The sequence below is a fragment of the Acanthochromis polyacanthus genome, chromosome 6, assembly GCF_021347895.1.
Source record: "Acanthochromis polyacanthus isolate Apoly-LR-REF ecotype Palm Island chromosome 6, KAUST_Apoly_ChrSc, whole genome shotgun sequence".
In the NCBI taxonomy this organism is placed as follows: domain Eukaryota; kingdom Metazoa; phylum Chordata; class Actinopteri; family Pomacentridae; genus Acanthochromis; species Acanthochromis polyacanthus.
Genome location: NC_067118.1, coordinates 40,357,210 through 40,371,252, shown reverse-complemented (window position 1 = coordinate 40,371,252; position 14,043 = coordinate 40,357,210). Strand labels below are relative to the sequence as shown.

The 14,043-nt window shown below is 40.6% G+C and overlaps 1 protein-coding gene across 2 annotated transcripts in view; it reads right to left on the bottom strand.

Moving 5' to 3' along the window:
- Positions 1-13,773, bottom strand: part of cntn3a.1 (contactin 3a, tandem duplicate 1) — a 99,907-nt gene extending 86,134 nt beyond the window's left edge. Inside the window, exons 1-2 of one of the 2 annotated variants that reach the window (XM_022206595.2) lie at positions 13,179-13,773; positions 2,846-2,986 (exon numbers count right to left, since the gene is read on the bottom strand). In XM_022206595.2, the coding sequence (XP_022062287.1) occupies positions 2,846-2,900 (55 nt within the window). In that variant the 5' untranslated portion in view covers positions 2,901-2,986; positions 13,179-13,773. The remainder of the gene's footprint in view (positions 1-2,845; positions 2,987-13,178) is intronic. The other variant, XM_022206587.2, reaches the window with a different exon arrangement.
- Between the last annotated feature and the right edge of the window lie 270 nt (positions 13,774-14,043).

Here is a 14,043-nt window from a genome sequence, read left to right as displayed (position 1 = left end):
GCAGTACTTTTTCTTTTTATTAACTTTACTTTTACCAAAGTTAAGCAGCTAAAATTAGTCAGATCAAATAAATGTATTCCAAAGTAGACTTTTTATTACAAAATCTACTCTTTTTCACACTATATCTCCCTGCAGATCACTAAGGAAACACCATCTTTGTTAATAAAAGATGTTGGAGGATACTTCATTTGATCAAAAAAAAGACTTTTAAAGCCTTATTTCTACTTGAGCTGCATTTTCGCAGATGTCTTCAACATCAAATGAAGACATCTGCGAAAATAACAATAACTAAATAACACCTTGGATTAAGACATAAAATGGAAATCTGACCTTTAAGGCTATTGGTTACAGTCGCACAAGCCTTATTTTGATTTTCTTCCATGGTGACACAACTGCAGCAGCACACAATGAAAAACTCATTACTGCTTTGTTGAATACTTATTTTTGATCGGCCTGAAATAAACACAGTCTGAGGTAAGCGATTTCTGAGCACCAAACATCTAATCATATCACTCCAGTTTCAACACATCCTTGAGATTTTCCTCGACTTTTCATGCAAAATAAACATCAAGACCTTGCGCCTAAAATGCATCACTTCTCTGAGGCTGCAGACACCCACTTAAGGAATCACGGAAAACATTTTCCCCCCAAAGTTAATTCTTATTTATTCTGCGAGGGAACAAAAACACACACATTTGATTGCTGGTTAGAGGCTTAACAGCAGTCTTGCTGAACGTGTTTACATTCCTGCTTCCATCGCGGCTTAAATTGTAGCCCTTCAATGCCAGCTACAGATGTTTCTGGGATTCCACTCTGCCAATTATTTCTTAGGCAAACGCTTGTAAATTCACTGAGCTTGTGGTAAAGTGAATCAATATTTTGCATCTAACAATTTATGTTTTTGGCAAGTGGTTTGTGTAATAAGAGGGGATACAAACAACAAGCATCACAACTGAGTCTTTACTTCCCTTCCTGAGGCCTTTTTTTCTATTCTCCTAATGACCGCATTGCTTTATATTGCCGCTTTGATTCACTGGAATGTTGTAGAATAATGCAGTGTGTTAATTAAACAGAAACTCAGTCCTCTCTTTACAGGCCTTACGTACAGCGAGTTACTTTTACTTTCTCGGCAGCACACCTTGGTGATCTACCACCTGAACCCTCTGATGAAACCACAGTTGAAGACTGTTGATCCAGTGCTGGAAGAGGCTCGCTGTGTGAAGGTTAGCCATATCTGTGAGGGCACAACCACATCCATCCTGACCTCTCTGCTCTCCCTCTTACTTCACTCATTTTCACATATAGTCCACGCCCCTGCCTCGGGCCGCACAGACCCTCAGAGGAACGGCGAGGAGAGGTGGTTAACTTTAGATGAACTCACAGTGGGAATGACATCCCTTTGGCCCCACTGCTCTCCCACACAGCTGATGCCTACTGTGTTTTTTTTTTTTTAAAAAAACAACAACTCTTCAGAGTCTGGATAAATAAGCTACCAACAAACAACTCCTCACACTGTGCACGCTCTCTACCCAGCATGGCACGTCTGCATACTAAAACGAGCCTTTCGCAGAACGCAGAGGTCTGTAGTTCTATTGCGCCATACTCGTCTTGTAAGCAGAGCATATGTAATGTGGTCCCACACTGAATATTAATGCTCAGTTACTCTGTGGTACCAACTCTGAGTCTCAAGAGTGAGGCAAGGGCTGTGCAACACAATGCTTTTCAGAAACGATTTGCCCTCTGCTCCATTGTTAAGGACTAAATTGCTTTGAGTAGATAACTCTGAATGTGGTTTCTGCAGCTCGTGATTGTAAAGAGTAAATTCTGTGGCTGCACACACGGCAGACTTGAATTGTCTCCTTGAAGAGGTTTTGTCTGACATCAAAACTCCGTCAGGTTCGTAGCAGGATTCCCATCGAGGTCTAAAGCGTTCAGTCGTCTGTGCTTAAGAGAATATTTAAGTAGGACATAATAAGTGATCCAGAATTGTGGTGTAGATCTTAATCCCAGAGTGAGCCACAGTTCCCTGAGGAAAGCCTCATTAGACATCCGCTGATGCATATTGGATTTAGTGATAAGTAATTCTAATTGCCATGTAGGCAAATTTAGGCTCTGACGTGCTGCTGTGCTTTAAAAATATATGAAAAAAGACGCATGTCCACAAATAAATACACACAGTTCCAGTCACAAGCGCACACACCGACGCACACTAATTATTTTAGGTCCCAGCTGTGAGGAGGGGCCGCTGATTTTGAGCGAGGCAACATGAAAGATTACTCATTCCTCAAGATACTGTGCTCAAGCAACAAAGCCCTGATTCATCTCGTTCTCAGCTTCAGACTCTGACATTCTGAAGAGAACTAGCATTTGACCCTGAACATTTTGGAAGGAAAATTAGATCTCTCATTAAAAAGCGAGATCAATGACAAGACTCCTGTACTACTACCACTGCAATCTCAATTAGGCTAACAATTGAGGCGCTCTTTAGAATGAATGAGTGCACATTCAGCTGCTAGATAGGAGCTGTCGTTCAGAGATGGGAGCCTGGGCTTATTCTTTTTCCAACAATATTCACTGCCTGGGAAAAAAAGAGAAAAAAACAGAGATAGTTGCTATGCACAACTGAAGGAATGTTGATTTGCTGCCTTGAGCTGCCAATGAAAAGACAACAATGTGAAGCATTTGTGAAATTGGTTTGTGCTCTTTGGCCATAAAACCTTTTCTTTTATTTTGCCATTTGACTTTTAAGCGCCATCTGTTCCAAACACCAAGAAGAAAATCTATAAATAACAATTCACAAGCCAACATACAACAACATGAAAAAGTGAACATTTAGGAGGCTTACCTGCCAGACACTCCACCAATGACAGGAGCAGTATAAGTTTCCATAGCAACTCCATTTTAATGGTCTTGGGTCAATACGAGCTCACATCCAATCACAGGTGTGTAGAATCCTGGCTTTGTCCTCTCCAGCACTTTTACTGTTCTGTCAAATAAAAAAAAGAAAAGGATGTAGGAAGCCATTAAGCATTCAGAAAACGCCGGTCGCTGATCTCATCAGTTGGACAGGTTTCACAAGGACAATAACTGTCCACGTTTGTGAGGCAACTGCACATAAAACGCAGGAAAAGAAACGTCAATAATGTCCCGAAAACCAAAAATATCTTCGCTATTCGCATTTAATCTTTTTAAACGGGTCTAGGTGACATTTAATAGAGGCTCTATTCTGTGCTGCAGATCCCACGAGCTCAAAAAACACTTCTGCAGAGTTTGCTTAAGTGTGCTTAATATTGCATAATAGGGATCATGGCTGCAAGAGAAACATAAAGGGATTGCCTGCTTGTACTCGAACCTGCTGAGACAAAACAAAAAAAAGCAAGCTGGTTGTCAGACACATCCCTAGCATGTAATAAAGCACTGTCCTGGCTCCTTGGATTCGTCTGAGCTGGAGGGATTATGTATTTCTGACATAAAGAGCTGACTGTACGCAGCGCAAAACCATTTTCGGTCCCCTGGGAGACTCGCAATTGATTTTCTCAAGGACTAAACTGTAATTTATCTCGCCTTTGACTCAAATGAGTTCCCAAAAAAAAAAGTTGTGAAATGATGACGAGAGCTGCACCCTCCTGTCGGCCTGATAAACGCTGATGTATTTATTTGTCTAAATGCTCTTAACGCCCAGCGACGTGTCGGTAGATACATTCCCTTCTGATAAGGCTGCAGATAAATGTTTGGTTATGGAGGCTGGTTATGGTGGGAGGAAGGGACGACGGGAGGAAATTAGCCATTGTCTTTGCTCAAAATGAGTCTCCCTGGTACATTTAATTGACTGATGGTGCGGCTTCCTCCGACTACACGGCATCAGCACGCAGAAATAAATGAGGGGCAAAAATTAATCAGAACAGTACAGTCTATCAAGAGGCAAGTGGCAAGAAAACAGAGACAACTGAGAGATTACACTTTCATACTTTCTCAGTTATCTGCACGCCTCCCATCTTGGCCCGGCTGAAAGGCATGACGGAGCATACTGATGCTTATGTGAATACATCAACTGCGGCCCTGACATGTTTCCCTAAACTGCTCTTCTTTCTGCGTGTACTAAACCATTAAAGGCAACACTTCTTCCCTATAAATCTCATTATGGAGATTGGGTCTAGAGTGTCATCTTCGTTCCAACTTATCTTGCAGTTATTAGGATGCAAATGTCACAAGTAAATGTTGGCTTTTAATAATGAAACGGAGAGACTTCAAATCCCTCCGTGTTGCTCCTGGATATTTTTGGAAAGCTCCTCCTTTGAGGGAATAATTGTGAGAGATGCAGCGAATAAATTAATACACACAATGTCTTTATTAGCTAAAAGAAGTGGCTTGAAATCCTGCAAAACTTTCTTCTCCAACTCCGCACTTGTGCTGTGTTTTCGCCCATGCTTGTACGACAGCTTCCAGCTTCTGTATGCGCGCTCATTTAAGCAAACTGTCTCGTTTTTATTTGGACTAATAAAGTAAATACACCCATCACCTCAGGCTTCAGATTGAATTTTCGCTGCAATTTGACACTCACACTTGCGACAGATGCTTCACGTTTCCAAACTCCTTTCCCCAAATTGTTTTGTCAGCCATGTAAATGTTTTACAGTCTGGTCATCTAAAATTAATTTATCTCGCCTTGATAGCGACACAAGAGAACACCACCGGAATGTGTGAACTATCGAGACACCCCATTCATAAAAGTCGGTATCTGTTGGCCTCTAACAGCAATCTCTTGATCTCTATTACTCCGCGAGCCCCGGAGAGACGAGACATCAGACAACAGGGATAGTGGGGGGTTTGGTGGGAGGGTTAAAGCAAGCCTTTTGATCCCAAAGAAGCTCAGCGCTACGATGATGGCGAGTCCAAGAGTGTCCGCTGCAGATTCTGACTTCCTCATCAGTACACATTAATTACCCTTGTGACCTTAAGTGGTAGTGACAAGGCCAATGACTTAGTTTCATCGCAAATTGATTCCCTCATTTGTTTGCTGTATGAGATGAAAGTTAATGATAGGGAAGGCTTTCGAACTTCTCCTCTAAAGCTCCAACCTCTTTCATGTCTCGTAAAAAAAAAAAAAAAAAAAAAGCCAATGGTTGAAAAATGGAATATGATCAAGGCTGGAATGACAGTCCTGGCCTGAACATTTCCTCACCCAATTTGCACAGTCAGCTGCATTTAAACACAATCATTTTACACTGCAGATGACATAAACAGGGAATGAAACACACAGACTGAACACAATAAGTAACATATGTTTGGATATTTAGCTCCAGCACTGTGATGCACAACATGTTTATACGGGTCAGTATATAATTGTAGGACTTTTTGCATCATAGCTGACATTTTTGCTGTTTTTAAGCCTAAAATCAACATGGCCACCTATAACCAAACACCACATGGCATTATTACAGAATGATTCTTCTAAATATTATATATACAACCAAGTAAAATTGAAATTGAAAGTTATTTATAAAGATATTGTAGTAAACCTGCTGACATGCCATAAATCCACACTTGACTCACACACTATTTTATACTTTATATTAAATAAGTCAGATAGCCTTGGAGTCTTCCAGTCTTTTCTTCAGGAGGAAATGACATCATGTGGAGCAGGTCATGTGATCTGGAATTAACACACTTCCTGGAGAGGTGTTTTTGTAATGGGGAACTTAATGGAAAGTGATTTCTGGGACAGAGATACAATTTGTTATTTTCCATATAAACTTTGATATATTGCAAAAAAGAAACATCTGTTATGATTATCTCAACCTAATAAAAAGGACCCAATTTTTGAATCAACTCATTTTATTATTGTTTAGCTCATTAGAAGGTGGTTGTTATTAAATTGGGACGGTTATTTAGTTGACATTTTAGTGATATCCAGTCATTTTTTTTATTAAAAAGTGAGTTTCCATCATAAATAATCATGGAATTTGGAAAGACATGATCACGAACATAAAACATAAAACATACATTTTTTTACTTTTAATAAAAATGTATCCAAGAGGGACTTAAAAAGTCCCTCAATTATATATTGACCTGTACCATTCTCCTCTGCCAAACTCAAATACTTTGACATTAGTTCACTAAAAGAGCATCGGTGATTGATGTTGGTGGATCAAATCCTTTTAATTAGAAGGAAGTCATGATGATAAGAGCAGAGCTGCTAAATGTCAGGTGCAGCTCAAGGTGTCAAATAAATATTCTTTAAAAATGTGCCCAAATAATGTGATGTTATCAATATAATAATATACACTGACAGTCATTAAAAACTTTGAGACCATATTTTTCAACATAATTTTTATTTTGAAGCCCGAAACTGGATTTTCTTCATATGAATCATTTGTTTAGCATGTTGGCATACAGAAAGAAAAATCTGAAGTTTCAACAATTTTAAAATAAAGAATTTCACAAAAGAAAACAGCACCTGCCAAACACAAAGTCACAACAGTCAATCTCGAGTATGGCCTCCATTTGCTTGGATGCAGGCAGCAATCCGTCGGTGCATGCTTTGGACCAGGCTTCTGATTGTGGGTTGGGAACAGCCCATACGCCTGGCTACATCACTGTAGCTCAAAGCGGCCTCCACCATACCCAGTGCCCGGAGACGTTGTTCATGTGATAGACGCGGCATGATGCTGTTCACTGGACTAACAATGGTGGCCTTTTTTGGGCCTTTATATAGGCCTTGAAAACCCATTCTCACATTGTGCAGATACTCACTGAGTATTGCTTGGTGTGTATTTGGTTCACTTTTGCAAAGTGACCAACCCATGTGCAATGAATCGTGACACAATGACAACTCATCATTATCTCAACTACCAGGGCACTAGATCACCAGTAAATCCACAAAGAATAATTACATTTCTACCTCAAAGCTTCTATTGACTGTCAGTATATATTGTAGTATTCATATTACTGCACATTTCCTGGGGAGGTTATGTAACATTACTGCACTGGTAAATTAAAGTTATTTCACTGCTTTTCTCTGCTATATTTACTTATCCATATATAAATATGTATAGATATTGAATTTAAAACACATGAAACAAGCATTAATAACACCCACCCGCCTACTTTCTTTCCCATAACCTGCTGCCCTTGTTTGACAGCATGTGTGATGTTTATAAAAACACTTTGACAGCAGAGAAAAAGACTGAGTCCAATTCGTTGCATGTGTCCAAGCACTAGGCCAAAGAAGATGTTTCTAATTCTGATTCTGTTAAGTTTCAACAAGACTTCACCTTATGTTGTTTGCATTTCAGGAGATTGTATTCATCATCACTTTCTGACATTTTATCTGCTATTCCTTGCAGCTTTATGTCATTCTCGGGCTGAAAATATTATATTGATTTTCTGGTGATAAATTATTTAATGACTCCATTAACCTCTGAGTCGATAAAAACAGAAAACAGTCAGAAATGCTAATTAAACTTTACTAGAGCTCAAGGTGATTTCAAGCTTGTTTTGTCCAACCAACAGTTTCACTTGAAACATTAATTATGCCTATAAAAACTCATCTCTAAGAGTATCAAAGGTTACATATTTCAAAAATGTTTTTGCCATGAAAACAAGCCCTTTCTTCCTTAAAATGGCTCACATAACATATTTCTACCTTTGCCCTCTTTAGAATGTGAAACTCTGAGACATTCCGCCTCTTTCTCTATGAAACTCTCTTTGAAATACTGGAGTGATTAAGTTATTCTGGTTATGTCTTAACCAGAAACTGATTCTGAATAAGAATGGCGATACTAAAAGTTGACTCATAAGTTGATTGGTTTAGTTCCTTGAGTCTGAGTCTGTGGTCCCTCGTCTATCGCTTGGGTTACATTCCAAAACCCCCCATGACAGACGACACTCCGCGAAGTAGCGACTTTATATTTATTTTATTATTTATATATATTGTCTTCTTCTTCTTTTCCTTTCGGCTTTTCCCCTTCAGGGGTCGCCACAGTGAATCAATTGCCTCCATCTAACCCTGTCTGCTGCATCCTCTTCTCTCACACCAACTACCTCCATGTCCTCTTCAACCACATCCATAAACCTCCTACTGTGAGGCTTTATAAACCCTCCCCACACTCTTTTCTGTGATGCTAAGCATCTTTCTCTGGTGCTTGGGTTTAATGCCAGAAGCCTTAGAAGGTACAGAATGTTTGATCGACACCATAGGGCTTGAAATAAATTCAATTTTCTACTAAAATTTCACAAAAACACAACACAATACTAGTATTGTGTTAGTATTACACAATATTAGTATTGTGTATGCTTAGCCCCTGTGACAGACTGGCGACCTGTCCAGGGTGTCCCCTGCCTTCGCCCGAGTCGGCTGGGATAGGCTCCAGCCCCCCCGCGAGCCTAGTGAGGATAAAGCAGTGTATAGAGAATGGATGGATGGACAACACAATACTATGCGCAGTGATCAAACATCGATGTGAAATGGATAAGGTGAGATGCTGAACTCTGCTATAGAAGGGAGACAGAGGAGATGGTACTGTCGCTGAGCCAATCAGAGCCCAGCGCTGTATGCTACGCATTTTATTTCAATTTAATATTATTTTAATATGCCATTATCATCTTTTTAATAATGTTTCATATTGTTTTCATTTTTTAGGCTAGAAAATGCTTATTTTACCACAAAAAATTAACATAATAAATATATAAAAATACCTATACACAAAATCCCATGATATAGTGAAAAATCCAAGATACAAAATCACTTATATACAATTTAAAAATCAGCAATACAGTGAGATGGCAAAGAGTGAATCATGATATGGCGAGGGACGATTGTACTGCAGTTTTGAAACTAAAATAACAGAAGACACCTTTAAATGACTTACATGATAAAGCAAAACAGCTAAAATTCTCACTTGAGGAGCTACAACCACCAAATATAACCAAAAAAACAAATCTTCAGCAAACACTCAAATTAACTCCTCATTCATTTTCTATCTATCAGTTAATCTTCTAATCTTCTTAGACGTCACAGGGAATCCTTGACGAGCTCGGATGTAAAACGGAGCGCTTCATTGTATTTGACTTTTGAGGAAGCGCAGCTGCTTCCAGGGAAGCTTCAGATTTGTGGAGACAAAGCACTCCTCCAAAACTTTGGGCCTCGTCAAAGTGACACCTCTTGTTCTCTGACAGCACCAGCTGGAGTTGATAAACCACAGATTGTAGTTCAGTCAGCCACAGAGGCTGACAGGGACGGCAGCTGATTCGACCCCCTCCACTACATTCAATCTTTCAGCTGCCATCAATTTTTCAGGGCTCAAAAATGTATTAATAGACGGGTACTCCAGGTCTCCGTTTGGTCGGAGAGTCCAGATGAAGATAAAATTCACACTAAAAAGCATCCCACACACACTCACACCCTCCCAGCCCGGGCCTCGAGCTCTGAATCATGAATGAGGCCCAGACTCCACACACTCTGCAGGAACAAGACGAGACCAGGGAAAATAGCATACAATGCTGCATCTTTAATCACCTGAGCTGTGACTTCACTTGATCTGCAGAAACCAGCCAGATCGCTGTTTCTCCTGCACGTGCAGCTCATCTCACAGCTCTGAGTGCCTCCAGTCATTTAAAATTTATTTTACTGGTGATGCTCGTGTTGAGACTACCAGGAAATGTGAAATTTTCTTCCTAATGCTGCGTACTTTGATTCACCGCACACATGAATCAAAGATTCACTGAGCAAATCCACGGAGGAGTGGCAGCGATAATGAAGTCCTAATCGTGCCGTATGTATTTTCCAGTTATAAGCTCTTTTCCACTGAATATTCAATTATTAAGCCATGCTGTATGCACTCTATACCCTACGCTGCACTGTGCATACACGTGTTTTTGCAGGAAATTCCTTCAGTGATCAAACTAAACTGCTGTTTCTAAAGGTTTTCTGCAAGCTGACATGTATGATGTAGCTGCCATGCCCGTCTGTGTGGCCTCCTTTCCAGTTTTAAGATGAAAAATCTGGCCGCACTTTCAAAAAAATACTTTAAGGCTGCTTCCTTCTTCTTGAACTGACTGTAAACGCAACAGCAAACCAACAAATCTTAACTTCTCGTGGCCACTCTATGGGCTTATAATCAATGAGCTCCAAACTTTCTTGAGCTTAATAATTTACGCATGCCAACATGATTTTTATTTTTTATTTTAATTTTTTCCCCTCCCCTCTTCTCACAAATGGAACACCGCGGGAGCCAAGGGAAAGCCAACGTATTCCCCAGCCAAGATTCTACCTCAAATAGTGGCACAAGACAAAGAGACTAATGGTGTTTTGATCTAAGCACACAAGCCACAGGCATGACATAACACACGCCAGCTTCTTCATTTCTCCAGACCGCACCAGGAGCATTCCACCAAAGCGCTCAATCTCCCCTGTGACAAGAGCAACTGAGCACGTTGAAAGGTTCTTCCTGCTTGCATGGATGCTCCAAGCTCCAAGTTTTAACATAATGAGCCAGGATATGGTAATAATTTACACGCCATTATGGAGCTATGCATCAAATTTCAGCTCGAAAAATTTCTGCAAAACCGTTTTATTTCAGAATTACCGCCTTAGCTGGGTAAACTTCAAGCAATGTGCTCGTTGTAAATACTCTAAAAGAAGTCAGCGAGAGTGTAAATGGCTGTGGTGAGGAGACTAGTGGCCTAGATATTAATTCATCTGACTAGGCACCTGCAATACTGTCTCTTTGTCTTTTTATTACCTAAATATCTCCTCTGAAGCTCTTTGAATGACGCCCAGCAAATAAACTTGGCTCGTCCCGTCTTGCGGCTGAAGCTAGCTATGGACAAATGCTTTTTTAGGCACGAGTAGTTGACAATTCCAGTGCACCTGCCTTTATAAAAGTGCTAATTAAGGATCCCATTAGGATTTAAGAGCCTGCCGATTAATAGTTCCCTAAATACACTGATTTAGGTTTTGGTGAAACACTTTCCTCGAACTCAGCAGTTATCATGGGAGGCAATTTTAAGCCCACGAATGAGGAGAAGGCAAAGCTGTTATTACTGCGAGGAATGAAAGAACCTTTTAGACAGAAAACCTTAAGTGTCTGTAAGCAGCACGGCTTAATGCGTCTAAACTGGAAGCACACTGATAATACAAAAGGAACTGTACAGTAAGGTAAGAACAATTCAAAAGAATGGAGAATATAAAAGGTCAATGTTGACGATGCACTGTTTTGACAGTTAATACACAAAAAGTTAAAGTGTTTCCTTTTTTTTTGAGAATGCTACTTTCAATAAATGTTTTTCTCCTGTGTTTATTTACTTTTTCTTCATTTCTTGAGATGTTTCTAAAGAAATACAGCTAGTATCCGTCACCATGACATCCCACACATGACAGATTCCTATTGTGTGGCTATTTTCAAGTAAAAGATTTTATGCCTCATTTCCCCATATATACTCAATGCATGTTGGAAATGAACATGCAACACAGTTGCAAAACAAACATAGTATAACCGCCAGTATTATTTTTTACTGTTCTGTCCTATCCTTATTTTACTTATTTGTTTTATTGCAGTGATATATCGTACTTACATCCTTTTGCTTTCTGCTTTATAGCCACTGCATTTCTAACATTATGTCATTTGTTTTTTTTGTGTCCGGCATAAGAGTTTCCTTCGGGTAAATAAAGTTTTATCTTATCTTATTAAGGAAATTTAGGTTTCTGCATTCTGCATTCAAAAAGAAAATGGAACATTAGTTTACTTTAGTCCAATTCATTTATTGTAGATGTAAACAAAATCAATCTGTGGAGACGCCCGATTTATGGAGAAAGGAAGAAAAACAACATGTGGCAAAAATACTTAAGTATTTCAACGAATTGGCAATGATCTATACTGTGATTAGGACAAGTCGGCGCTATCAGTTTTAAACCTTTCAAAGCACTAGAGAAGCACGTTCTCCACATGGATTTGTTTTTGCAATGCTGTAGTTTTGCAGGTAAAACTTTTGCATTTGCTCATACAGTAGAGAAGGATGAACAGAAGAAACACAGAAATTAAACCGATTTTTAACACAACCATGTGGCAAAACTGCAAAAGCTCACAACCCCTCCCAGTTATTTCTTCCCTGCATCAACCTTCTCCCCTCAGATTTTCCCCTCCTCATGCAGACCAGGCTGCTCCAAACAGAGGGGGTACTATGAACTTCATCCTCCTCCTCTTTCTGAGCCAGTGACATCATCAGAAACGTGTCCAGCCATAAGCTCACTTCCCCAAGGAGATATGTAGTAGCTCCACTCTTCCAACCACTTGAATACAAAAAGGTAAGAGGAGGAACTGTGCAGGAGCAGAGTTTAGCTGAGGGAAATTAAACCACAGCTTTGGGCTGGAACAGTAACATGCAACTGGAACGGTGCCAACACGAAACAAAACAATGAGCTCACAACACTGAGGCAACCCTGTACATAGAAGGTTCAAAATGACAAGCAGTGGAAACATAATGCCACAGCGAGGGAGGCATCTGTAATTTACCTACTAACAGAGTCACAGTGAGCAAGGTGGCTGCCTCTCCAACATATGGACACTTGATTTCATGAGAAGTGTTTCCAACAGAGTGCCGCTTAAGGACTTGAGACATGGTGAACCAATCAAGCTCGGGGCAATCAAAGAAAAAAAGGGAAGGGATGATGAGACTGGACTGAATCCAATCCCCCTGTTGATCACTGAGGACAATGAGTTCTGCCAGAGGTTTTAAATGAGCAAGAACTGATAGGTGCAATCGCGCGGCATGCTATAAAACGGTGGTCATGGCAATTAGAGGACGCACAGAATGTTATCTCTAATGAGAAACTGTGCAACTCAGCTGAAAACAGGAAAACTAGGATTTCAAACCTGTTTTTTTTTCTAATCGGCCATAGAGGTACCAACACAAACACGCGTTACGTTCAATCCCAAGCTGGGCATATGTGTGCGTAACCTTTAGTATTACACGTGAAAGGACTGAAAATGCGCATATTCTTTTAAAAGAAAAAGCTTTTAACACTACTTTACAGCAGGCTTATTCAATTTGATCCCAGAAGTGGAAGTTGTGCAGTGATTACAGCGGCACACACCGAAAATAAGCAGGAATATATGAGGAATATTGGATATTAGAGTTTACGCATGACACAGAATAAAGCAAACGCGTGTAATTCTCTACCTGTACATCTCCTGCGGTGTTTACTGATGTTCATCCCTTCTCGTATATCCATGTTCCACCTCGCATCTCCTCACTCCTTCAGTCCGGCAGCATCGACACGACGGCGACAGTTAAGTTAGTGTCTTCAAAGTGCGGATGTCGCTCTGGTAGAAATGGCCCCAAACTCTCCTCTCGACTCAAGTGGGCTGCTCTAAACGCTTTCCATCCTCAGCATCAGGGCTTTTCAGAGTACCGGCAGTCGCTCAGAGCCCCGATCTCATCACTCGAGCCCCCGACACGCTCTCATAGGTTACCCCGTCGGTCCTGTGCGCACCGCCGGCAGCCGGATGCAGGAGCCAGACACGAAGCGGCGGCATCGAAAGAGGACGTGCCCGGTGCCGGAGTCTTTATATTTCACCGTATGAATGGATTTCATTCATTTTTAGGAGCAGAAGCTGCTCACAGTCTGGTTAGAATCGGACTTCGGTCCCAGAGTCCTGCGCGTCCACAGGAGGAGGACTGGAACTGCCCTCGCGCTCGGCAGCAGTGGCACATGGGACGCAGGAGGTGGATTCAGGGGGCTGTTATTCTGCTGCAGGTTCCACACATCGTCCTGTGATAGGAGAACTCATATGGCTGGGTCATAAATGAATTAACCCTTTTTATTGATGGCTTTGTTTCCTGGATATTAAAGACTACAATGAAATATGGCTCATTTCCGTTGACGGAATAACTGGAATATTGTCACTAAAATGCACCAATCATGCAGAATGAACTGCCTAATGTGTGGCCTTTTAATATTTTATATCACTGATGCATTAAAGAATCACCAGCCTTTTGACACTGAGGTTAGTAGGGTAACAAATTCTAACTACTAGTTGTACAA